We start from the raw sequence: 27,807 nt of genomic DNA, 5'->3' as shown, positions 1-27,807 counted from the left end.
TTATTTCGTTTGCGGTCGCAACGTTGTTTTTGGTTTCAACAGTAATTTCGTTTTCATTTCGATTCGGCTTTATTCTTTTCGTTTATGTTATTGTGCTCGAAAAGTTTGCCTAATGATGTTATTTAGGAATTTTGGCACTTCGTATTCATGCGCGCTTCCTCTGCCTCTGCCTCGAGTTCGCAGCAAGTTTCGCTGCTTTGTTTGCGCTACAATTCTCAGGTATGGCAAGTTGCTGTTTGTGTCTGTGTGTGTTTTTGTTATGATTCCATTGTATTTGGAAGGAAGGCTTTAGCGGGAAATCAAAGAAACAGGGCACGTTCGATATGTTGAATGATTTGAAAAATGTCGAATGTGACATAAGAGCTGAACTACTCTCGATCCACCTGTAGGCGAAACACACAAAAAACTAAAATGTGTGCTACGCTTGCAAAACTTTGTTGGACAAATTGTTGTTCAACTGGTGGCGACGCATCCAAAAGAGTAGGAAAATTTCGCTTGTTGCCCAAAGCGCAAAGCTTGAAACAACTCGAAGTCTAAAAGTAGCCACAAAAGCGAACCAGTTTGGAATTTCAACTAATCATTTCCGACATTAGAGACGTCGAGAGTGTTTGTAACCTGTCTCAGTCGCTCCTGCTCTGTCTCTCTCTCACTCTCTATGGCTTGCACCCGGTTTTTGTTTCGAGTTTGTTCATTGGCTTCAATTTCAAAAGAAAAAACATCAGCAACAACAATGTTAATTGGCAGCCAATTTTGGCATTCACTTTAGTTATTGTTTCTTAATGTAGCGGAAATTAAGATTGATAAACAATTTATTGACAAACAAGTTGCTCAAAGGAGAGAAAAAGCTGCTGCCTGAAGCTCTTCAAAAAGCTTGCGTTTAATAGCTTTGCCAATTAGCCAAGCTTAATGCAAGTCATCGTCATTTCTGTGCAGTCTCTTTACCTATTCTAATGACACGCATTGTGTGTGTTTTGCCCCAACCATCTGACCTACTGGGCGCCTTCAGTTGCCACTTCAGTTCAGGTCTCTGACCATTCCCGCATTCTTGCTTGACTACGCATCCGCTGCATTTACTATTGTTGTTGTTGCTCATGTTGTTGATGCTCATTGTGCTCAAAAGCAGGCGGAGAAAAAGATTGTTTATGAGGCGATAAAAATGCGCTGAGAGTGCAACCGAGGGGCTGGGGCCTCAAATTCCTATGCCGAGAACTCCTCTTCTGGCGCACATGTGCAGCTCTTCGCAGCTCTTGGTTGGTCTCTCGACCCGCAGCCGCAAAACAAGCGATAGCCATTGTCTTGCATCAACAAGAATAACGAACAAATCAATGCTCAGCTGCAGATACAGATACAGCTGAAGCTGAAGCTACAGCGACAGTCACAGCTATAGATACATTTGTGTACCAAAACAATTTGTTGCCCAAAACAAACCACAAAATAAAAAAACTTAATGAATGAAAACTTTTGTTAGGTGAAACAAATTTGCATTAGAAATTATTCAGACGAAAAAATAATTATTCTTTTTTCTATTTGTATTGATTTATTCATTCAGTAGAGACAGCAAATCTCAAATATTTGTTTATAAGTTTTACAAATGTCTGGAAATTTCAATTTCACATCAATATTTTCATTGAAAGTAGAAAACTTAATAAGCAACACAATAGATTGAAAGTTGTATTTATTAAAAATAATTAAACGAAACTAAACAATCCAGTACAATGCATAAAATTTCTAACAATATGCAAGCAAACAACAATATGATTCATTACAATTACTGTGAAAATTTCATTCAATTTCAAAGATTTTAAATTTGTAATTTAACAAGTATTTATCATAATGTTGCAGTAATGCTTGAACGCTAATCCCAAGAAACAATTCCAAAAGTGAATTTACAAATGAAATCTATTTCATTTTCATTACATTTCTTAAGCCACGACGATTATCATAAATTCAATTTTTATCGACGTAAATTCCGATAATTTTGCTTTTCTCTCTCGGTGTGTAAAGTGTAAAAGTAAAGCTTGAAAACAAATGAGTTTTGGCATCGTAAATTGTCGCTGAGCTGACAATCCCACCCGGTTGACATCCAGCAGCAAAACGGAAGTGCTTTTTCTTTCCCATCTTTTCTTTTGCTCGTCTTCCTCTCCTCTTCCTCTCTCCCCGCTCTTCCGTTCAGCAAATGGTCCACAACGAGAGCGAGGCATAAAGCGTGCAAAAGTGAAAGTCTTTGCAAGGTGTTTGCATATCGCATTTTGTCCATATATATACTTAAATATATATATTTGTAGCTGCGTCTTCTCCCAGTCAGTCAGTGAGGTGGAACGAACGCTTCGCTTATATAATAACGAAGTGATCAGAACAACAAAACGAAGAGGAGAATGTTGTGTGGCCCCAAGTCACACATTACATGCTATTATAGTATGCTAATTACTTTTAATGCCTGTTACTGGGTCACTCACAACTTCCCAACTAACGGACTTCAACACAACTTGAATATGAATAAAACTGGGCAAAAAAAAAAAAAGCAACTACTGTCGTAAGGTTTCTTTGTGCTATCTAATTTCACTGCTATCAAAGTTATGTTGCTAAAGCTTGTTGCTAATAAACATGAATATAAACTGACGTCAAGAGCTGTCGTCATAACTCAAGTTTTAAAAGCGAGGAGGGAACTGAGATCTATAGATGGAACGTTTGGTTCCTTCACTTGACCTTTGTGAGAAAGCGCGACGTCGTTTGGGATTGTTCAAAGATTAATGCAGGACATAAAAGCTAAAGTACTTCTTTTTCTTTACATTTGTGACCTTTGCAACGATTATAAAACAATTTTAGTTGGTTGAATTCTGCATCATATTCAGAGAGGGTTTGGCAACATTTTTGAAGCACCCAGCAGCAAATATTCCAACGGAATTTGAATACTAGATGAAAGCAGCAGCAGCAGCGGCAACCTAAATACATAAGGTCGCAAAAATATTTATGTAAATAGAAGCAGCACAAAAAATAGAATAAAAACTATCATCTAAATATGTGTGCACATATTTCTCGGCTCTGTCATCAAAATTCCTTTTCGTATCAGCGTCAAATTCTTTTTGCATAGACGGAGCAAACAAAGGCAGTAGACAGGCAGCAACTGAGACTGAGACAGAGGCATCATCATTATTTTTTCGAACTTTGCTTTTATACAAGTGAATATACTACAAACATACATATGCATATACATACATATATAAAACGCCTACAAATTGATACGCCACATCTTGACTTATTTATAAACCGAACGAATGAATATAAAAACCCGAGCCAAGCGATTATTTATGCATATTCTCTCTGGCTCGTATTTGTCACTGTGTTTGTGTCCGCATTTGTTTTGCTATTCGCTGAGCTACTGATAAGGCATTGCTTGCTGTCATTCCATTCCATTTGAGCTTAAGACGACGCACAACAATCCAAATTGGCGTCTCAGCTCAGCTCAACTTTGTCTGTCTGTCTGTCAGTCTGTTTAATTCATAAATACAAGTTTATCGTGTGTGCATCCCCAAGCTGTATTTAATATTGTACTCGTATGTAGTACAGAACAGTTGATAAATTCTCTCAAGTCTCCGCACTCTCTCGTCTTCCGCATTGCAGCATGAGGCAGCATCAGCAGCTGCCACATTATGGGCGACAGCTCCATGAAAATGCAATTTCCGTCCGGCTTACAAAATGCTATACACACACATACTCAAGCATATCCCCCATATAGTATGTAATATGTACATTCATTCTCTTGCTGTTGCTGTTGGGGCGTACATTAATTCTCATCTTTATATATACACATATTTTTATGGACATTATTTCATTATTATTATTACTATTCTTAAATTACTGTTGCCGCTATTGTTGTTGTTGTTAGGGGACTGTGACGCCATCGTGTTCACTCATTGAATATATAAATATATATATATACATATATGTACATGAATGCGTATGTGGTCGGTCATCGGTTGTCGGTCGTCTTGTATTAGCATTTTCAGTTTTTGAACTGACGTAGAGCTTGCGCGTTTGCCTTTGTTGGTGTGAAGCTTGGCTTTTCATTGAATTAAAATGCCATTAATAACGCCTCAATAGAAATTTTTCGTTGACTTTGATCCGTGCTTATCGGCGGGCAATACAAAGAAAACTCGAGGGGGAAATTGATGACGAATTAAAGTTGCATTAATAATGGCATAATTTTAAAGCACCTAAAAGGTTTGAATTGGGTTCTGAATTCAAATTCTGTTAGTAACAGCAATGTTATGTCTTACATATTAAAGGTCTGTTAAAAGTTCATAAAGTTAACATTAATTTCGTTAACATAATTAATATAAGAGTCTTAGTAACATCAATGTTATGCTTTACTTGTTAAATTTCTTAACATAATGGACAGTGCAAATATGTTAACATGATAAACACTAGTTTTCTTCACAACATCTGTTAAGCATGTTAGAAAAACCAATAATATGCTTTAAATGTTTAAGTTCTTAACATTAATTTCCTTAATGATCATAACATTCTTAGTAACACCAATGATATGAATTGAATGTTAAATTTCTTAACATTCATTTCCATTATGTTAGGGAACATCACATTTTTGCTAAAACAATGTTAGTTAAAGTAGTTAACAGTTGTATGGTAAAATTACATGAAGTTAACATGAATTCCGTAACATAATCAATATACCACTCTCAGTAACATAAATGTTAAGCCTTACACTTTGTTGATAGTGCAAATCTGTAAAAATTATACATTGCAATCATTAGTTTTCTTCTCAACATCTGTTCAGCATATTAAAATCAGCAATGTTATACTATACATGTTAAAGTTCTTAACATTCACTTTCTTAACTTAATGCTTTACAGCTTAAAGTTGTTAACAGTGCAGCTCTGTTAAATAACAAAAAGTTAGCCACTTTTAAGCATTTAATTAACTTAATTTCCCATTGAAATACATTTCCAAGTTTCCGTTTTCGGAAGTATCTTTTTAACCATAAAACACTGCCGATTATTTGGTCATAAATTACGAAATTATAGTTGAAGATTTTAGTGCATTTGAAATGCATTGATTACAAGCCGGCAGTTACGCATGAGCATTTATGTTTATACGGCTAATAAAGCCTGGAAATGTTAATTGTTGCGTAGTCACGCTTTTCCCACAATCAGTTTTACATGAGCATTTCATTAACCTCTCCGGCACTTTTCTTTTTCATTTTCTTCAACTTGGATGTATTTAGTTTTGTGTATTTCTGCGCCAATGCGCGTCGTCGTTTCATTCGGTGAACTATCTGAACTTTCGTTAAGCGAAATAAATGAAAAGCCAGCGCTCAGAGTTCTGTTTACCTTGGAAAGTCAACTCCTACGAGTGTGTGTAATGAATGCATTTAAAATTAAAATTACGTGGAGCACAAAATGTGCGCAATTAAAATAAATATTTGTGCAAGAGATTGAAATTGTGCGAGGCACTCCCCGAACTCATCTCCACTTCTCCCCTCTTCGCTTTACACAAGTTGTGTAACTCTGCTTAACTTTCGCCCGAAAACTTAGTGAAGGAAAACCAACAAAGCTGAAACGAGACATCGACAAAAAAACATGAAAGAAGCGCTTCGGCTTATGTACTAAGTATCTCAGCTGCTATCTCTGATATTTTTTTGTATCTGTATCTGTAGCTGTTTGTCAGTCATCTGTCACTAATTGAGGGTTTCACAATTTATGTTATTGTTTGTCAACAGTTGCATTTTGCTGCTGTTGTTGCTCTTGTGTGTTTGGCTTTGCAGTTAATAATGGATTTGGGGCTGGGACTTTTGAGGAAGGCGTGGGAAAACACTAATAGAGTTGCTTATGTCAGTCATTAGTTGGTTGTTTGCTACGAAGGGTCTCTGTTTTTGGTCAGCAATCGTATCAATTCAGTTGCTGTTTATGCAACACATTTCCACCCACATGGATGCCATTGACCTTTTATAGGGATCCGTTCGCTCGCAACTCGTTTAAATTTTTAAATTGTATCGTGCTCAGTTCCCATCCATCGCATTCTCTCTCGCCCACACACTCAATTGTGTGTCTGTCTGTCTGTCAGAGCCGAGGAGAATGCATGCACAATACAATCAGTGAGCCAAGCCCAAAGTGCAACTCTCGGATATCTACTGAAGTAGCACTGCCATTCATCCATCCATCTCAAAAGGAAGCTGTCTGAGGCTCTACTTAAACTTTAAGCATCAAAGCATCGTCCATAGATTCCAACTGAAGTGAGCTGCATAATTGAATGCGTAGCCTTGCAAAAATAACAATTTTTTGCTGTTGTTGTGTATCTCATTGTTATCTCAAAAGTATTGTTTGATATTCAAGCGTAATTAAATATAGCCTCAAGAATGAAATACACTTTATCAAATTAATTGATAACTGACATGTGTTTCGTTCGGTTTAAAAGATGTTGTATCTTTTTGCTAGCTTTCAGTATAAATAGCCTTAAGAGCACTTTATACAATTCAAAGATACTTTGTGTACAAACGCAAACATTCGCTTTGGCAATGTATCTGACTAGTTGACTCGATTGAAAGCTGGTTTTTGTGTTCGAGCAAATGAAACGTACCTCAAGAGCGTGAAAAACTTGCAAAGATATATTTGGCAATGTATCTGAGGCTCGGATAAAGTGATTTAATTGCTTATATAGAGTTGTATCGAGACTTTTTTACGTGAATGTGAAGTGGAAATCTTGAGCCAACTAAATGTGATCGCATTTCGGCGCCGCGTGTTCCAAGTAATTGTTGCTCACCTTGCAGCCAATTGGAACTATGAACTGGTCAGAATGGATGGAAGCTGCAAATGCAGTTTTAGCTAAATGCTAACTAGATAGCCAGCTATGCTATGTGAATATAACCATAAGATTGCCAGGTGCATCCATGACTTGCCACTTGACGTAATTGCGATATCAGTTAGCTGCTAAGCACCGTTTAGATACGCGAGAGAATAGAATTAAAAAAGCGCAGCTAACCGGCTCTCAATTATGCTCGAGGAAGCGAAGATGCTGTCCCGTTAAGTGTAATGCTAATGCAGAGATTCATTTTAAGCATGGCAATTAGCACACAATGCAACGTGGCAGCATCTTCGATCAATGTGCATCGTCAAGCTATTCAAGCGCAAAACAATTTTTGCGGCGCGGCCCTTGAAAAGTTATTCAACTTGATTTCAACCAAGTACCAGTTCTCTCCAGTCTCTGTCTCGTGTCTCTAGTTGACCTTCATATTATACAACTAGAGACTCTGTTACGTAGAATTTCGTGTCGTCTCTCTGAAAAATAAGTTTTGCGCTGTATCTCTAACTGCGTATCGCCGTCATGTATCTTTTGCGCCGATATCTTTTAGTTTCGACTTTTTGTGGTTTATCAACCGCAACAACTACAGCTACATCAGCGCTCGTAAAAAGATACAAAACAGTTACAACGAAACTTAACTTTAATCAAATCTTTCTCTCTCTCTCTCAAGATTGCCTTTTATAGCGTGTAAAATGATATTGCAACAATTGCAGCTACAGATACGTTTTTTTTTTTACACAGGGAACTTTAAGAATTTTGCAAAAAGTTTTTCTCCAGCAAATTTTGCTGGCAATTTTCACCTGGTGATAAAAGTTTCAAATTGCATTCGTATTCGTGTGTAGTATGTTGGCAATGAAAATGTCGAAACCAGATTTGTTGCATGCCACTTGCAACGTTTCTTGCCACGAGTTAAATGTATTCACATAGTTTTCCATTTTCGTTGTCGTCGTCGTCGTTTCAGTCGGTGGCGAAAGCCAATTGAAAGAGAATTGCGGATGCTGCTGCTGCTGCAGTTGCTCCCCCCCTCTCTTTCTCTCTCTCTCTCTGTCTATATCATTTCTCTCTTTTCTCTATCTCTAGCTGATTGGAAGCTTGCAACTGGCAACTGCGAGCTGAGGTTGCAAGCGACTTGGTGACTTCATATCCGTTGCTCTGCGATTGGAATTGTTGTGTAAATTTTGCTGTATTTTGCCATTCATTTGTTCACTCACTCACTCACTCACTCATTCATTCAGTCATTCACTCGCTCAATCAGTTGCTCAGTGAATTTGCATATTCGAAACTGTATCAGCTTCGCAGCTTTGCGTGTGACCTAACACAACACACGCAGCGTGAAAGTGTTGAAAAATATTTGTGCCGCTGGGTCGAATATTTCACATTGTTGATGTTGCTTATTATGTCTCTGTATTTGTGTGTGTGTATCTGTGTGATGTACAGTTATTCAATAATAAACAGAAATCAGCATTGGCAACAAAATACTGCAACACTGACTGGCAGTAGCCAAATGCTAATTAGCCCCGATTGCCACACTCCAAATGCATAACATCATCAGCTTTTAATAGCCAATGACTACTGTACAGTAAAGTCACGCTGGAGCTGAACGCCCTTTTTTACCCACAACTCTTAGGGTAAAAGGGTATTACAAGATTGTGATTAAGAAGCAAACAATCTGTTATATTTTGTAATATATGGTATTTTTATATGTAGTAGTATATTAATATACCAATATAGACAATATGGTATATTTTGTACTCTATGGTATATTTTAAATGTTGGACTAAATATACCAAATATAACTTTTGGTATTTTCGGTATATTAATTCTGTATTTTTGATTAATCTTGCTATGCTTTGCATTTATTAAAGATGAGTAGCAGTCGAGCAGACAATCTGGTATATTTTGTACTCTATGGTATATTACATGAATATATTTTTTCGGTGTATTTTAAGAATAATTATATATTTTTATATTCTACGGTATACCAAATATTGCATTTGGCGTATTTAAGTATTTTGAGGTATATTAGCTTAGTATATTTCTTCAAAATTCCTAACGGGTATCTCAAAGTTGAGCCCACTCCACTCTAGCTTTCTTGTTGTATTTTATTTTTGCAGTTTATGGCACACTTTATGCATCAACTTCACACTCCCCATTTATTTAAGCTGCTTTCCAGAATTGTTTCACATTTTCTGCCATTTATTTTTGTCTGTCTCCCTGTGTGCGACTGTGTGTGTGTGTGTGCGTGTTTGTCGACCACGCCCAGTTGTGCGCGCACTGGGCTGCGCATCGCATCCTCCAGCCATCTGGCTGTGTCTCTGGCCAGATACGCCTTTTAACGAATGCGAATTTATTAATTTAGATGAAGTTTATTTGTGCGTTGCACACACACACACGCAGATATATTTGTATCTGTATCTGCAACTGTAGTCATAGCTGTATCTATGTATCTGCTGCATGGGCGTGTGTCTGCTGCTGCGTGTAGCTTTCAATTATTTAAATTAATCGCATGCATATGACGACCATCTGCAATTGTTTTGCTTTTCATCTTTTATTTTTTTTGCTTTCTGTTTTTCCAGTGTTTTGTTGTTGTTGTTGTGGTTTGTTACCCTCACTCACTCACTTACTGACTGACTGACAGTTGTAAATTGTTAAACATACTCGTTTATGGTTTTGTTGTAGACGTAAATTAAATATTTAACAGCCAAGTCCCAACTGCGCGTTTTTGTCAGATTTTTGCCAACGAGTCTCTCTCAAATAGAACTCCATAAAACGTTGTTAACAACGTTCTGTTAGCGTCACTTTGGCATGCTTTAGAATTGTGCAATTAATATTTAATTACAGTTGACTGCGTTGGGCATAAACGAAGCATTTAAAAATGCAAAGCTCTTGGCTTAAATTTCATATATCGCAACATGCTCAAAGGTTAAGCCAAATCTTTTAATATGTTGATATGGTTTTTGTTAGGGGTTAAATTTATCATCAATTTAAAGAGTCTGATTTTAAATTCATTTGACAAGACAAATATTGCAATAATGTGAATTTAGTTATTAAAAAGAATTAAACGAATGCTTTAGCTTGTTGTTTCAAATACTATCAGCTAATTGTTCTGAGGAATATTGCTGTTAAAAGCTTTATTAAACAAATTTGCAAATTTGATATATCTAAATTTAGTTAGTAATAAATTGATATCTTTTATGCTAGAAGCGTAATTTGTTATCAATTTAAAAACTCGCCTTCGAAGTTCATTTAGCATAAAGACTTATTGCAACAAATTGAATTTAGCACTTAAAAAGTATTAAAAGAATACTATATCATGTTGTTAAAACTTTGCTTTGAAAATATTGCTGATAAAAGATACAGCTTAGCAAATTTGATGACACTCTGGAATTTAGTTAAGAATAAGTTGATTGATCAATTTAAAAAGTTTGCTTTTAACTTCATTTGATAACAAATTGTTTTCAGTTCTTAAAAAGAATCAATAGAATGCAATTGTTAAAAAGATTATAAGCTAAAGTTCTATTAATTTTGCTGGATTATTTTCATAGCTACATTTTAGAGCTTTCAGAGTTTGATGACAGTTTTGAATTTAGTTCATAATAAGAATAAAATAATGATACTATTATTAGATAATATTCTATTTGTTTTGCTGCAGTTCATAACTTATTAACTTTTACAACCTTACCCTAACAGCTTTGCTTATTCTGGCGACCTTTAAGCTGCATTTACTCTGGTCAAATGATGGAATAAATAGTTAATTATGGGTGGCGTCATTAGCTATATTGGTTAACTAGTTAAGAGTTCCCTTTTTATGCGACATTAACATGTTTTTGCAATGCATAATAAAGTAGTTAATAGTCGGTCTAAGTTTGCAAGCATAAAACTTCTAAGTTTAGTTACAAAGAGTAGCGTTGATAATGGTGCTCAGTTAACGTCAACGATGTTTAAGTTTTGAAGACGTTGTTTGCATTGAAAAGGCCAAATAAACAAATTCCATTGGAGGCGCAGGCATTTGTTAAGTATTTAAGAACAATCAAAAGCAATTTAGCATTCAACTGTTGCCTCTGCCACTTGCGGCCATAAAAGGGGCAAACAGTGGAAGCAACAACTGCTGTTGCTACTGCTGATGACGATGACTACAACAACTACAACTACAACTACAGCTGATGATGATAATGACAAACCAAAAGTGCAACCCACGCTGTGTGGGATTTGAAATGGCAAGAGTTGTAGAGTATATATACCACATATAAACTGGAGGAGTGTAAGTGAATGATGCTGATGTGAGTGACCAATTAGAGTCATCAGAAATGAGATGGGAGTAGAGTAGAGAAGTAGAAGTAGAAGAAGTAGTGGAGAACTTAGAGCTTGTCCCAGTTAATGGCATAAATTTCATAAAGTGGGCGCACAAACTCTTGTTGTTGGTGTTGTTGCTGTGAGGGGGAAATGTGAAATAAGCAGAAGAAGAAAAGTCTGAAACCCTAGAAGAACTTGTGCTAGATAAATATGAGAGCATGCATATGCATATAACCATGATGAAGATGATGATGATGGAGACGATGGAGATGGAGCACCACCAACATATGCATGCATGTGGGTTGTGTTTGGCGGGGGGCGATGGGGGAATGAAGCATTTGTAACTTATTATGAGTGAGTGCATCATCGTCGTGGACAGATCCACGCCAGCTGCAGCAAAAGTTTCAGCTCGAAGTTATGTAGAACATGAAATAATAATATCATATGTGATGGAGAGGACTCTTGCAACAGCGTGGGGCATCTGCAAATGCTGCGGAGCATAAAATTATTGTACTGTCTACTAATCATCATCATCATCATTATTATCATCAGCTGCATTATCATTATTATTATGTTGAGTATTATCATCGTCGTCATCATCAGCTTTCGGCAGCGTCAGCAGCGGCTCGAAGAATTTTCTAATTTATTGCAGCGTGGAGTTTTTGTTCTGCATCAACTTTTTATTGTTGTCGTTTGTAGTTGTTGTTGTTGCTGTTCTTGTTGTTGGCATGGCAAAAGAAAATTTCAGAAAATTAGTGCAGCATCTGCAACTTAGCTGCTGAGCTCCCTCGCCTCGATTTCTAATGTTTTTGAACACCCTGCTGAATTTTTAAAGAGGAAAAAGAAGTTGAAAGTATTTCAGTATTTTGTTTTTGGTATTTTAGTATTTTTATAACTTTAGTTTTTTTCAATTCTTAAGTATTTTTTAATACTTTAGTATTTTTTAATACTTTAGTATTTTCTAATAATTTAGTATTATTTGATACTTCAGTATTATTTTTTTTAATATTTTAGTATTTTATAACTTAAGTATTTTTAAAATTATTAAACGTTTATTAATACTTTAGTATTTCTTAAAACTTCAGTATTTTTTTAATTCGTTGGTATTTTTCAACAATTTAGTATTTTTAAATTTTTAGTATTTTGTATACTTCAGTATTTTTAAAATATTTTAGTATTTTAAATACTTTAGTATTCTTTAATATTTATTTAATAGTATTTTATTTTTAATTTACAAATATTGAGAAAAAATTATAAAAATGCTTGTAGAACAATTTTAATTTCATTAGAGCAACACAATTTTCCACAGGGTACTTCAAAGTCGTTAGATAAAATAGGTCTAATTTTGATTTGTATGGCAAACCACTCGAAGAACTATGCTGAGAATGCGGCCGTTGTTCTGGCCTTGCCCCAATGCTTGCTACTGCTGTTGCTGGTGGCTGCATCTCGTCGTCTCTCACGTCTTGTCTTGGCACTCACGTTGTTTGCTGTGCTCGCTGCGCTCGTTGCTGTGTTCGGCACTCTCATAACGCTCAGTGATTAGTGATTATGCAGCTGCAGCTGCAATTGCAAATTTACAGTTCATTAGTTGCATACAAATTAATTTTCGCAGTCGAAGACGAAGACGAAGTTTGCCGGCTCAAGCAAAATGCAATTTGCTTTTTACGTTTTACGTTTCTCGCATTTTGCGTTCTGTTTGCTGTTTGCTTTTTGCCGAGAGCGAGTTCGTTGGCACTTGGCAAGAAAATTCAGGCAAGCTGAGAACAGCGAACAGCTTGTGGGTGCATGCTTTTGTCAGCCACTGTGCTCGTGTTTGCACTCACTGTGTGTGTGTGCTGATAACATGACTTGCTGCCGTTGTTGCCGCCGGTGCGGTTGCCGTTGGTGCTGCTGATTGCGTAGTTTGACAGCAAGCCGAGAACATTAGATGACAGCATGCAATACCCTCTGGGCAGGTGAAGTAGGCCTTGGGGTATGACTTGCTAAAGTTGTTCATAGAGTGAACTGAGGATGCAGTGGTGATGAGAGAAAAATAACGTTGTAGAAGAATTGACTTACTCTAAATGTAATTTATACTATACTATACAAAATACTACACTATAAAATATACTAATTTCATGCAGTGAGAATACTATAAAGTGTACTATAAAATATATATATATTATTCTATACAAATTTTTTTATGTGAGTTAAATAACTTCGCTCTCATAAGAAAGTTAATATAGCAATTGACAATTTGGTATATTTTGTGCATTATTTTATAGTATATTCAGAATGTAATAGTATATCAATATATCACATAATATGGTTGTTGGTATATTTTAGTATTTGTTGGTATATTTTAATACCATACTGATTTACTTTTTATGGTATATTCAGAATGTATTAGTATATTAATATATTGTTGGTATATTTTAGTATTTGTTGGTATATCTTAATACCACACTACTTTACTTTATTGAAATTGGTTGGAAAAATCATTTCTTAGCCACTTTACAAATATTATTTATTTAATAAAAGTCAAAAGTCAAAAAAAAGTCTTTTATAAGATAGTTTTAATAAAAAAAAGTAATCTTAATCTTGGCTATTTATAGTGCATTCTAAATATGGAAACTTTGCTTAGTCAATTTACAGCTATTAGCTTCTTGAGTTTATAACTTCAATTTTTATAATCTCTCATGAGAGTTTTACATAGAGTTCAGAGTCGAAAAAAGTATTTCAAGGCTGTAAATCATAAAATCATAATACTTTGGTTTTAATGATGATTTCATTAATAAAACATTCTACATAAGGAAACTTTGCTTAGTCAATGTACAATAACTTATATTCTTTCATAAGAAAGTTCACACAACCCAGTGCACTATATATTTATATTGTTGCAGTACAGGGTATTATTTTAGTTTAATAGCTCTCACGCTCTCCTATACATTTTGCTGTTCATAGAGATTCCGCTTAAGCATGACAAACAGCACAGATAACGAACACTTCTCAACCTCTACTCCCAAAAAAATAAGAAAAATATCACACAATTCGCAGTTGCACAGCTGTGAGCTGCTGAGCTCTGTGTGCCACCAAAAGTTGCGCAAAATCGCAGCTGTAGCCAAGTGCTGGGAACAAAGAGCTGGTGTATGAAGCCGCAGCAGCAGCAGTTGCAGTAGATAATAAAGGTGTGGCACACCTGGGCAGCACGAAACAACAACCGAGCGACCGACAACAACACCGAAACACTGCAAATAATTTAATTGAGGCTGCAGAAGATAAGACAGCAACTGATAGAGAGAGAGAGAGAGAGAGAGAGAAAGAGAGAGATATGATGAAGTGCGCGATTTTCTAAACCGAAAAAAACGTTATTGTGCGCCTTTCCAAAATTAATAGATTTTTCACTGGGCTTTCTCTCTCTCTCCATTTATATATTTCTCCTATCAATGCGATACAATATGCTCGTAAATTATAATTAGATTTGGGTAAAGTTTTGGGCATTGTTGTCTACCATTTTGAGTGTGTGTCGCCTTCTCGCCTGGTGCAACTTCCTGTTGCAGCTGCACACAGTTTGGCCATTTATTATGAAGCTCCCCTTTTCTCTCGCTTTTTTTTTTTGGCAGGCTGCCCAATGCCGCCGTGTGGCACGTCCAGACATAAAATTACAGGCATCGGTGCGCTCTGGTGATTCCATTCTCTCCCCCCTGCTCCTCCCCCTGTGAACTCAACATAATATAATGGCATCCACGTAGGGAATATACAAAAGTGAAGGGTTTTATCTGTGGGCGCCCAGACAGGGACAAGCTTGTTATTGTTTGGCTTTTTATGCAAACCTCAAGAACTGCCTGCAACTTATCTCTCTCTCTCTCTCTTGTTCTCTTGTAAATATTTTATATATTTTCATATATATTTCTAGTCGTTCTTTGTACGCCAATTTACAGCCCAGCTTTGTTATGTGTCTACACGCTTCCTCCTTCTCTTAGCTCCTCAGCTGAAAAAGCTACAGGAAGTTCCCATCTTTGTCTGTGTCGGAACCCAAAAAGCTAGACTGTTGTTGGGGTCGCTGCTTCATTTGCATAAGCACAACAAAAAATAACTTTTGATGAAATATTTATTTAATAAATGTTGATTTTGTTCTTGTTAGAAGCTTGCACACTTAAAATTCCCCCAACAGCTTTTTTTCTAGGAAGTTTTTTTCGGCAAAAAACTTTCAAGTTGTCTTTGCCACAAAAGTTTCCTCATACGCTGCGGCAAATTGTGTTAAATATAGCATATACTATATACAGTACTTGGTACAATCTAACGGAAATTGAAATACAGTTTACAAAACAGAAAAGAAAAGGGGGAAAAGAAAGAAAGATGCTGCCGCTAGCCACTCGGAACTAAACTAAAAGTCCAATCAACAGTTGTGTGTGTGTGAGTGTGTCTCGGTAGGAACTCGGAAACCTGCCAAATCATTGAGGTAACTAAACTGAAACTCAACTTGCCTTGATAAATAAAAACCGAACAATGGAGCAAAAAGCGACACGAGCATGACTTGAATAACTAAACAGAAGGAAGCAACGCGCTGGACAGTTGCGAGTTGAGTTGAGTCTCTGCTGTCAGTTGATGGACAACTGGAAAACGTAGAACGGGAAGCTTCCATATGCGACAAGATAATACAAGCTGAATCTTGACTACACACACAGACAGTGGCTACAATAAGTCGACTGACACACAGGAAGTCCATACAACATAATCATGTTGTAATAATACTCATTTGCTTGGCTGCTTTACTTCGTGGTCTTGGGTCTTAGGTCTCGGTCTCGGTTTGCCTCCGGCTTAGTTGAGGTATTTAGAAGGAGTTAATGTAAAGTGGAGCAACATTTTGGGGGCGGCATTCTCAGCTACGACTTCCGTTTGCAAACGAACAAATTAATTCTTGCAATTTTCGCATAGGGATACGCTTCGGTTGCATTCCTCCTCCGCTCGAGATTTTCAGATTTCAAGTTTGTTCTTTCGTCAACGTGCAGCGTGTGGCATTTTTATTTATACTACATTTTGGGGTGCCGCGCAGCGATGCATGCAACCAACCATTGCTGTTGCTGTTGCAGTGTTGTAAGGTCAACTCACAGGCTGCCGCTGCCGCCGCCGTCGTTCTGTCTGTCCGTGTCCGTGTCTTTCCGTCTGCTTTGTTGGCCCTGTCCATCAGGCTGCTGGCCTGGCCCAAACGAATTTGGTTTTTGTTGGCAGCCAAGTTGAGGGAAAAAAACTTGTTTTTGCTTTTTGTGCCGATGTCGCTGTCGTTGTAGTCGTTTTTTTGTTTTTCGGCTTTTTGGCTGGCTTTTGATTGATTGCTGGCTACGCCTGACAAGCTACATGTTTAGATTTCCATTTAGGAATGTCCCAGGCTCTCAGCCGTGAGTCAACTTTTCTTTTTTTTCCTTGCTCGTTCGAACATTTTGTCAATGTTTTGGACAAAGTTCGCTGACTCTCGAAACTCAAAGTTAACATAAATTTTGGCAACAAAGTTGAGAGAGATCTAGATAGATTCTGAACAGCAGCTAATTAGAATTTAATTGATTTCGTTATTGAACTTTGCTTTGACATTTTATTTGGCTCAAGTTCATCGGCATTCAGTCGAAAGAGAAATCTCTATTTCGTATACAGTATATATTCAAATTGTTTATTTTTTTGTTTAGTGGCGCGTACATCTTGAAATGTGTTTTTTTGTTGATGTCGTCGCACTTGTTGCTCAATTGTCGGACGACGACGACAATTTGAAATGGCCTTGGGTTAGGTTAGTCAACAGCTCCACGCTCGACCAAGACGACTTAATGAACATGTTGTAATTACTAGACAATGCCAGGGAAATAGACGAGACGCAACGTTAAAGATTGTGTTGCCAAATCCGAACAAAAAAAAATTACAATCAACTGAGGTTTAGAACAATTTAAAAGTACAAGTATAAATTCAACTGAATTTCCGACTGTTTCTTTGTGTTGATAAGGAGAGAAAGATGCGTGGAAAAACACTTGAATTACTCAAAGGCACTTGTAGAGCTGCAACTAAACAGCAATATACCAATTATAGCATTTGGTATATTTGTGTATCTTTTAGTATATTGATTTGGTATATTTTAGAAATAATACCGCACTGTAAAATATAACATTTGATATACATATTTAGTATTTTTCAGTGTTGATATACTAAATATAACCTTTGGTATATTTCAGTATTTTTTCGGTATTAGTACTTTTCCACAGTCGAATAACCAAATGTTTATTGATATACCATTTATAGTCTTTGGTATATTGCAGTATTTTTCCGGTATACTTAAAGAATAATACCGCAACGCTAAAGATTGTGTTGCCAAATCCGAACAAACAAAATTACAATCAACTGAGGTTTAGAACAATTTAAAAGTACAAGTATAAATTCAACTGAATTGTTGACTTGATAAGAAGTGAAAGATGTGGAAAAACACTTGAATTTCTCAAAGGCACTTGTAGAGCTGCAACTAAACAGCAATTTGACCCTGCACAGGACACGCTTATCCAGCGAAATACGATCCGAAAGATACAAGAGACGAGACTCGAAGGTTTGAGAGACACACTGCGGATATCACAAGTAATAAGTGTTTCTGCGCCCCGAGATCGTATTACACTCAAAGAAGAGGAGTCATAAAACGCATATATAAACATATGCTAAGTATAAGTTGAGTTTGATTTAAGTTAAACTCTCAGCAACCTTCTCACGCCCATTTTCCGAGCGTCTCTCAAGTGCCAACTCACTGTTAGTCAGAAAGTAACGAAAAGTCATTACCAGATGCAGATAAGAAAGGCTTTGCCACCGAAATGCGATTAGAAGTTATCACAAAAAGCGACTCGAGTGCATGGTATAATAATATTAAAGAGTAAACAACACGGTTAAAGGAAATTCTTGTGTGTGTGTGTGTGTGTGTGACTCAATAGTTTGCCCTATTAAATAATGTCTAGGAATTTCCCGATTGCGCGCTTGAGTTATGGATGTGGAAATCAGAATGGAATGTGCCAACTTACATAAATTTTAATTATGATCGCATAAAAACCAAAAACACAGAAGTGGAAACTTGCTGTCGATTGTAATCGTTCATCGGCCCAAAAAAAAGAAATGGAAATAAAACAAATAAAATCAAGCGGAATGTTGGCGTGCCAAAGTCAAGGAGTGGCAACCAGAAATACGAACTTTCGCACGTGGTGGCGATTAATATGGTCAGTTCTCAGTTCTTTGACTGACTGAATGACTGACGCACACACTCATTCACTCACTCTTGTCTGGTGATGAGCTTTGCCTGGGGTCAACAGTTTTTCATAGTTGCTGCAACTATTTTCAAGGCCCTCTGAACACCCGCAACGTCCGCAATGCCGCAAGCAAAGCATGCCATGTGCTTGTTATTTTGGGAAATGAAAAATTTTGCACTTAAATTAATTGAAGGCAGCTGCTTTGACCCCGCTGGAATGCTGCCTGCCTGCCCATCTTGTTGTTGTTGTTGTCGTTTGAGTCAAACAAACAAACCGCCTCCCAGTTGGGTCTCGATGTTAATTCCGTTTTTGATGTGCTATTTTTAACGAGAGAAGGAGCCTTTTCATTTTTTTTTTTTGTGTGTTTGTTTTTTATGATAATAGCGTCGTTGCGTTTATCTATGGGTTGGCAACCCGAAACAACACCAAAAACAACAAGTCAAAAAGCTGCATGATGAGTGTGCTCGACTTTCGATTACCCGCATACTCATTATTGATTTGAATGTAAGAAAATTGTGTAATTTTTGCTCAATAGTATTGTCACCGCATGAAAAAAAGATCTGAGATAAGTTCAAACCGCTTCAATCCACCGAATTTAATCTTGAACAACGTCTATATCCGGTCAATACTCTATTTTCTATAAAAATCTAAATTGCTTAACTATTTCAATTGGGATATCAATAAAGTTAGTATTAAAGTTGAACACATGGTATATTTAAATAGAACAATGTATTTTTTTTCATCACTAAAGAATATGAATAGTCAATTACGAAATGCTAAAAGTTACTATTAAAATGTAACACTTGGTATTTTTTAATACTGAAATGCATTTTTGTTTTGTTAACTTCACTGAATATGCCGCTGAGTAATCTACACTAAAGTATAGATTAAAATTGTAAAGAAAGATGCAATTAACTCGACAAATTTGTAGTCCAACTAAATTTGTATTTTGACATTTTAAGCTTCAAGCAGAATTAATTTAACAACTTAATACTGAGTGCACTCTAAAATCAAGTTCAAAATACTTTATGGTATACATTATACTGTAAAGCGTTTTAAATTTCTGAGACTACAGAGACAAACAATAATCCCTTCGTCAGCCATTGAATGTATATAAGCCTTTAAGCTCTTGACTGCCGGGTATCACAAGCAACAACTACAATTTTGCCTTCTTTGATTAGGTCATTGAGTGCGGCAAACACACACACAGAAAGTATAATACACAAGTCTAATATAGTTAGAGGGATTGGACTTGGACTCGGCGCATTATTTAATTAGCCATGCCATGTGTGCCGTACGTTTAATTACTAATCTGATTAGTGCCAACACCAGCAATTGCTGTTGTAGTCTCAGCTGCTTATACATTTAATAAGTGCGCTTGACGTGCGACTGATCCAATCAACATCATCGACATCATTATGCCAAAGTTAATCTGTTTACGCTGCTTTCTTTCTTTCTTTCTTCCTGCTCATCAATCGATTAATATAGAATTTGTGTAAGAAGATTTGCGTAAAACTTTTCAATTCCAAAATTGTTTTTTATTGAGACTTGAACTAGAATTTTATGACTAGCAAATGTTTTTGTTTTGCATTTTGTTTTGGCCAAACATACATACACAAAACAAAAGGCAAATTTGTGGTGCTAATCAAAACAGAAAACAAGTTGAAATATTTTAATCGACTTTGTCGTTCGGAGTGTTGTACAGACTTTGAACCGGTTTACAGCCTTTCACTTTGGTATCTCTTGACCTTCAGAAATTAAAGCCAAGTTGATTGACTTGGCGGCAAATAAAATGCGCTATTTTTTGTTGCCATTTGATTTGGCAAACAAACTTTCTGCGAGACACATGTGTCATAGTTAAATGCGGCATCTTAGTAAGTGGGTATCTGTTCTTTAATAAGAGAAATTGTGAATCATCAGATTTGTGCAGAAATTAAATGCATTCGAGGTATAGAAGGGTATGATTAGAGAGTGTGAAAATAGATAAAAAGATGAGATATGTTGAATGTATTTTTATACTGATATACCAATTATAGTTGTTGGTATATTTCTGTATTTTTAGTATATTAATTTGGTATTTTTCAAAAATAATTCCGCACTATTTAGCGTTTATTAAAAATGAATTGCGAGTATCACACACTCGACTAAATATAGTATTTGGTATATTTTTGTATTTATTAGTATATTAATTTGGTATATTCTAAAAATATTATACCACTTCTTTCCATTTATTGTAAATGGGTAGAGGGAATCCCACAGTCGAGCACAGAGATATTTTGAATGTACTATATGTATATTGATATACCAAATATTGCTTTTGGTATGTTATAGTATTTTTGCGGTAGAAGTACTTTTCTACATCCGATAGTACAGATATTTTAAGTGTACTATTATAGTGATATACCAAATATAGCCTTTAGTATATTGCAGTATTTTCCCGGTATTTGCTTTGCTCAAGCACCCTCGACTGAAGCTTTCTAAATTGTTTATTACCAAACAATTTACAAGTTATGCATGAAGTAAAGCAGTTTCCTCTAACTCAGTTAACTAAATTTGTGTGCCGGGTATCCTACAGTCAAGCACACTCAACTGCAGCTGGCGTATTTGTTTTATTTTTATTTAATTACTCGCTGCACTTTGCTTAAGCATGGCGAATTAAGTTCTCTTTGGGTTTTATAGAGTATGCCGTAAACAATGTCACTTGTTGGCTCAACAACAACAATACGCCCACTTTTTAGAGGACTGGGAAAGGGAAAGGGAGGGAGGGGAGAAAGAGAGGGGAAGCTATTTGGCACATGCAGATTGTGCTTAGATTGAGGCTGTGCGATTGCAAGTGAATGAATGTCAGGGGTTGTAAACGCGAAGAAGACGAGGGGGCCATAATTGGGGTCAGCCCAGCAGCTCATAAAAAACGCCAAGAGAAAAACGGGCACAAGGTGCAACTCATGTTAACTGAAAGCAGGAGAGAAGAGGGGGGAGGTATGACGGCAGCTGTCAGAGTGGACCAAACTGAGAGAATGTTTGTGCATTTAATAGACAATTTTTACGACTGCAGCTAAACGCAAGTTGTCGACTTTCTCACGTCTGTCATACAAATTGTTTATTTATTTTACACTTTAGTCGCTGCTGTTGTTCCGTTGACACAAATCGATAGTTAAAAGTGGACAGTGACCAAACCAAATGAAACGAAACAAATAAAGAAGAATTGGGTCAAGGCCATGGCTAGGTGCACGAATACCCCAAAGCCCCAAAAATCGAAGACCCCCAACAAAAATGGAACAGTGCATTGGCCCTGCTGCGCCTTGAACATGTTTGATCATTGAGCAGTTGTTTTTGTTGACAGTTCGATTTGCTAAACGAGAGAATTCTGCATAAAACGATGACGAATTCGCACGAGTGTTTTGCGTTAGCTCATTAGGCAGGTCAATAAGCAGGCTAAGGTACAGTGAATAAGCAATGTGATGAATTAAAGGGAATTTCTTAAAAAAATGAGATCTAGTCAGTTTTGAGCTTGTCTATCAATAAGAGAGTATAAATATTATGCAAGATTATTACCTTCTCAAAATCATTAGATACCAGAAAAACATTAGATACCCAAATAATTAAAATACCGAAATCATCAGATACCAAATAGTTCAAAATACCGAAATCATTAGACACCAAAATGAAAATGGCAAAATCATAATATATCGAATAATTAAAATACCGAAAACATTACAAACCAAATAATGAAAATGTCAATATTATTAAATACCAAATGATAAAAATACTAAAATCAATACATACCAAATAATTAAAATAGCAAAATCATAAAATACCAAAAAATTTGAATACTAAAATCATTCGATATAAAAATACCAAATTTTTCAAATACTATAATTATTGGATGCCAAAAATACAAAATACCAAAATCATTTCATAAAGCTTTACCAAGCTCTAGTTTTGATTTGTAGACAGCAGAAAAATCCAAGCCATTCTAAGTAGAGTGAATAGGTTTATCAATCAATAGATTGTAAATAACGAAAGACCAAAATCATTGATCCCAATTTTACTTATATTCTTTTTTGATTCAAAGTAAGAAAGAGCAATATCTAATGACTAATAAATCAAGATAATGAGCAATAAGATTTTGAGTATTAAAATTTCAGTTTCGATATGTTCCAAGTAAGAGTAAATTCCAATAACCTCTATTAAGTACTTAAGAAATCTTTTCTCTAAATGAATAGCGAATTATAAAACAAACTTATTTGATTTAACTTAACTTAAATGAAATTTCAATATGTTAAAGAAAGCTCTAATCAATACTAGTATTTTTATCATATTGGAATAAATCAATAATTTAACTGAGTTTTATTTAGTTGCAATATTGATTTGTTGCAAGAAAGAAAGAAAATGACTTATCGATCAAGTAAATTATCTTATCAATTGCGCTGTTTCCAAATTTTGGCAACTTAATATCGCATGTAGCTGTGAATATTAAAATACCAAAATAATTTTGTTGACTAAATTTGCGTTAATGACATTTTTGAGTTGTTAAAAGTTTAATGTACTACTTTCGTCTGACTTTGCACTAGTTTTATTATCAATATGATCGCTCCACAGACCTTGTATTGGTTTTGTAAGCGATTTTATAGTGATAATTTTGAATCGTTTGTTTTTTTTTAGCAGCGTTAATTGTGCACAACGAATGTCGAAGATCGTTCTAGTAGAGCAGTTCACCATAAAACACGCGCACTGTATCTGTATCTATATGAGATTGTACATATTTGTTTATGCGGAGACTATGTACAATGTATTATACATACATATTAATATGTCTCACATACAAACAAACACACAGACATTGGACTATGTCTTAATATCTTTTCAGGGCCACTTGACCGTCTAAATTTCATGCGAACAAGATTTATTTATATAAATTTGCCGTCATTGATTTGCATTTGGTCATGTGCCAGAGATTTTTGCGCTCATAAAAATAAATAAATAAATAGGAAAGCACAAGAAAAAAAATGTATAAGAGAATCGCGAGACCGGGGAAACCAAACAAAGCTGCCTTCTAACAGTTAATGTCGCCTCTAGATTGAGGAGGACAATAGCACAATTCTCATACACAGAGAGCCTAATTTTTATCGGGACGAGGGGAGAAGCAATGTGCGCAGTTTCTACAGTTTTTTTTCAAGGCCGAGCAAGTTGTCAGCCAGCTTTTATGGGGCACAGGCGCCACAGGGCAAAGCAACCCTCTAATGAGGAGCTCCTAACTGCTCTCATTATGGAAATTCAAGACAAACAACTCATGACTCAGGGGTAGCAAAAACACAGAAAGGGGGAAGCCGAAGCCAAGCTGAAAACAGCTCAATTTCAAGTTGTTTTTTTACCTCAATATTGTGTGTGTGCCCACAATTGATTATAAATTACTAATTGACACCAATTTCTCTCTCGCTTACAGTGAACCTGAGCCGAAATGGGCCTCCGTCTACTACGATTCAGCGTCGAGTGAATGTGACTCAAATGTAGAGCAAGAGCATTCAATTCACTATTCAAAATGAGTCAACTGCAAGAGCGAAAACAACAGCAGCAGCTGGAAGAAATCACTGCACTTGTAACAAAGGTCTAAAGCAACAAAAAAAAAACAGAAGGAAAGAAAGAAAGAAGAAAAGACTCTTGCCATCCAGAAGACTATCTCTATCTCACTCACTCACACTCAATACGCACTCAATCTACAGTCTATACTAGAAAACTTGGAACGAAATCAAAATGAACTCCGTCATCTCAGCATTTAAAACCAAAAAGAACTCGAGCAATTCGAGCAGCAACTCAACGGGCGCCATGACAACGGCCACCGCCACAGCAGTTGCCACCAGCGAGGAGCTGAAGCAGAAGCAGAATGGTGGCAGCATCGTTGGACTGAGCATAGCCAGCGTTGGTGGCGTCACACGGAAGAAACCCGTTGCCCAGGACAATGGCTATCAGTATCTGCGGCAGATCCGTGAAATCGAGACAGCCAACAAACTGCTCTCGCCTGTGGCTCTGGCTGTGACCGCCGATGATCTGCACACTGGCAGTGAACTGCTCAACTTCCGTCCCGCCGCCGTGGATGCTCTCGATGGCGGTGCCGATGTCGTGGATCATTGTGCGCCCGCCATGGTGCGTTTGTCCTGTTCGGATGCTCATTCCGATTACAACATGAATGGCAAAACGATCAGCAGCAGCAGTTTGAGTTCGATTAATGGCAAACTGATCGAGAATGGCAATGGAAATTTGGATAGTTGTGGCTTGACCTGCGATGATGATGACAACTCGGAGCATTCGACGGCTGCTTGCAACAGCACGAGCAGCTCCAGCGAACACAGCAACAGCACCGTGGTGCACAGTCCCACAGTGGTTGCTGCCCCCGCCACAACAGCAACATCGACAGCACAGCCCAGTTCCAGCTCCAGTTGCAGTCTCAGTGCCAGTCCAAGTCCAAGTTCTGGTGCCGAGCAACCGCTCGCTGTTGTTTGCCCGGAGAATAGCGGCGCTCAGACGCCGCTTGCCTCGCCCGTGTTGAACCAAGGACATCATGAGGATTATGTGCCAGCGTTTCTCAAAGCGCCGCCCGTCACGTTGCCCCTCAGCAGCAGCAGCAACAACAGCAGTAGCCTGAGCAGCTGCTGTAGCAGCATCAGCAACAACACAACTTCCAACACGCCCGCCATCAGCTCTGCGGCCAGCACTCCGAAGCACACGCGTTACTCCAAGCCCCGCTTAAGTCTGAGTCGTGGTTTCAATCACTCCATGCCCTCGGTGCACGGTCGTCCCAATCTCAGTGTGGCGCCACCAAATGGTGCAGCACAGACGAACGGCCAGGCGAACGGACAGCCGCCCAAGCGCATCTCCACGCATCAAAGGAACTTGAGTTTGGATTTCAGGTGAGTTCAAATTGCGTATATGAATTTTAATATTTAACAGTTGAGGAACTTAGGAATTACGTAAATGAATTTGAATATTTAAAAGTTGAAACACTGCTGTTAAGTTTAACATACAAAAAAGTAACAGTGCTGTAAAGTTTCTGCACATAGAAGCAAAGCATAACATGCAAAATAACATTTTAACAGTGCTCAGCTGATTAGATGATGTTATCTTTACATAGAGAAACAGTTCTGTAAAGTTTACATAGCAGCAAAACTTAAACTTAACAACTAAGTTCTACATGGGAGAAATTAACAGCTTCGTAAAGCGAAATACAACATTAAAATTAATATTATTGTAACAGCTGATCAGCATAACATAGTAAGTTAGTAGTATGAGGAAAAAAGTTACAGCGTTGTAAAGTTTATTCACATAGAAGCAAAGCATAACATGCAATTAAACATTATTTTAACAGTGCTCAGCTGATTCCATGATGTTATCTTTACATAGAGAAATAGTTCTGTAAAGTTTACAAAGCAGCAAACTTAAAACCTAAACTTAACAGCTGTTAAGTTTCTCCTACTAAAAAGTAACAGTACTGTAAACTGTATTTAACATTGACATTATCTGCTGCTCAGCTTAACATAGTATGTTAGTAGAATCACTGTAAATTTTAGTTTAGTGCTATACATAGCAAACAAACAACAATATTGAAGCAATCAAAGTATGATGAAATAATGACCATTGAACAGCTCGTGTAAATGGAATCATTTAGCGACAATTCAATACAAATTAAGCTATACAAAGTATATAGAATGTAGTGTAGTTTATTAAATAATAGCGTGCTATTTATGTCTATAAATAAACTACTGTTCTCTTTAACTAGCAGCTTGAATTAGTGTTGATAACAGATGATTATAATGGAACAGCCAGACATTATAGACACTATAAGCGGAACTGGCAATTAATTGAATTATATATTACATTATAATCTAATTCCTTACAACCAAGTGCAATTAAGAATTCTTTTAATTAAACAGAAAAAGTAAAGAAATGTATTTATTAGTGGCAAAAGTAAATACAGTAATTGATGGACAGCGTTAAATGTATTTCTAAATATAGACAGTCTTCCATTGCTGACAGTTTAAGTAGCTGTTGATAACAGTCGGGCTTACCATGTTAACTCACTAACATTACGTGTGCATGTTATGAAGTCAGCTACCAACATTTCATTTACTGTTTTTTTCGACTTGAAAGCGTGGGAAACCTCACACACACACACACACACAGAGAAAAGCGAAAAACCCACTCACCGCCTAGCAATTACAGTGCTTTTTTATTGTTATTAACTCTATCGACCATTCCGGGAAACATTTCATGACCACATGCAACCTGTCAGAGTTCGGCGTAACAAGGCGAAAAGGTTGAGGCGTCGACTGCTAATGTCCAGCCTTGGCAACTTGGCCAACAGCTGCTACCTCATTTCACTATGGAAATTCTACCAATAATTTATCCTCGAACTTGATTGCGACAAAGAATTTGCTTTACTGCACTTCTGTTCTGTGCGCGAGGTCAACACTGCTAATGACCTTTTGTGTGCTTATCGTAATTTTAAAGGCATTCGCTTTGCATACATTTCACACCTGGTCATTTTCCCTTTCCCTTTGCCGTGTGGCAATCAAAAAGGCGTTGCCCAATGGGGAGGCAAGACAATGGAGTTGTAACTCCCTTAAAAAGAGGCTTTTAGCGCTATTGAATAATTGACAGCGTCAATCAGTGGCCTGCTTCCCCAACTCCTGTCCCTGTCTTTTCTCTTACTTCGACTCCTCTCATAAATAGGAGCGTTCAATCGCTGCTGCGCCTTTGCAGTAGGTGCGGCATTACGATGCGTCTTAATGGCAATCATAAATACAAAAGCGATGTACAACACAGCAACTGAAACAACATCGTTGAAACAGGCTACAATTGAGGCTGCTCGACTGGGAAATACTCAAAGAAAACATGTGTTTCTCTTTTAATTCTGAGAACTTATTTAGAATGTGAATTTTATTATGACATGCAAATCGATTTTGCTTCGATTTGCGGACTTAAGAAAAGAGACGCTAGAAAAATCCCCTTAATTGGTAAATATGCATCATATAATGTTTTATATAGAAATGTTATACTTTACTAGCCAGAATTTCCCGCAACTTAACTTGCTTTGTTGAATTATGGTAATGAAGTTACTTTATGTATGATGTTATTTAATGATATTTTCTTTAAAAGCTTCTATCATTTGTCATTAATATTTTGATTGTGTGTAATACTTTCAGCCTCCTAACTCTTACCTTTTAAAGTTGTGTGTTGACAGTTCCATTTTATATGTATAGTTTGGGCTTGAAGATGTTCTACCTTTTAAATACGTCTTAACACACTTCTGCTCTTGATTTTGCTGGTTTATTAAATTTTACACATATGTTGTTTACAAATTTCAGCCTCCTAGCTCTTACTTTTTATTTAGGACAAACAGTTATTCATATATAGATAGATTTACTCTTCCTTTTTCATTCATTAGAGCATTATATTACTC

At 36.7% G+C, this 27,807-nt stretch overlaps 1 protein-coding gene and 1 long non-coding RNA gene across 2 annotated transcripts in view; one reads left to right on the top strand and one right to left on the bottom strand.

The window, feature by feature from the left end:
* Nucleotides 1–12,377: 12,377 nt before the first annotated feature.
* On the bottom strand, nucleotides 12,378–27,661 carry LOC127565375 (uncharacterized). Its single transcript, XR_007954701.1, has 3 exons — nucleotides 27,566–27,661; nucleotides 12,776–13,113; nucleotides 12,378–12,669 (listed from the first exon to the last, which is right to left on the bottom strand). It is a non-coding gene; the product is annotated as an uncharacterized LOC127565375 (long non-coding RNA).
* Nucleotides 24,086–27,807, top strand: part of LOC117572234 (phosphatidylinositol 4-kinase beta) — a 16,500-nt gene continuing 12,778 nt past the window's right edge. The window contains exon 1 of the mRNA XM_034254915.2: nucleotides 24,086–25,258. Within this exon, the coding sequence (XP_034110806.1) occupies nucleotides 24,105–25,258 (1,154 nt within the window). The 5' untranslated portion in view covers nucleotides 24,086–24,104. The remainder of the gene's footprint in view (nucleotides 25,259–27,807) is intronic.

The sequence above is a fragment of the Drosophila albomicans genome, chromosome 3 (genome assembly GCF_009650485.2).
Source record: "Drosophila albomicans strain 15112-1751.03 chromosome 3, ASM965048v2, whole genome shotgun sequence".
Taxonomy (NCBI): domain Eukaryota; kingdom Metazoa; phylum Arthropoda; class Insecta; order Diptera; family Drosophilidae; genus Drosophila; species Drosophila albomicans.
The sequence above is the reverse complement of the archived record's forward strand: the minus strand, read 5'-3'. Positions and strand labels throughout refer to the sequence as shown.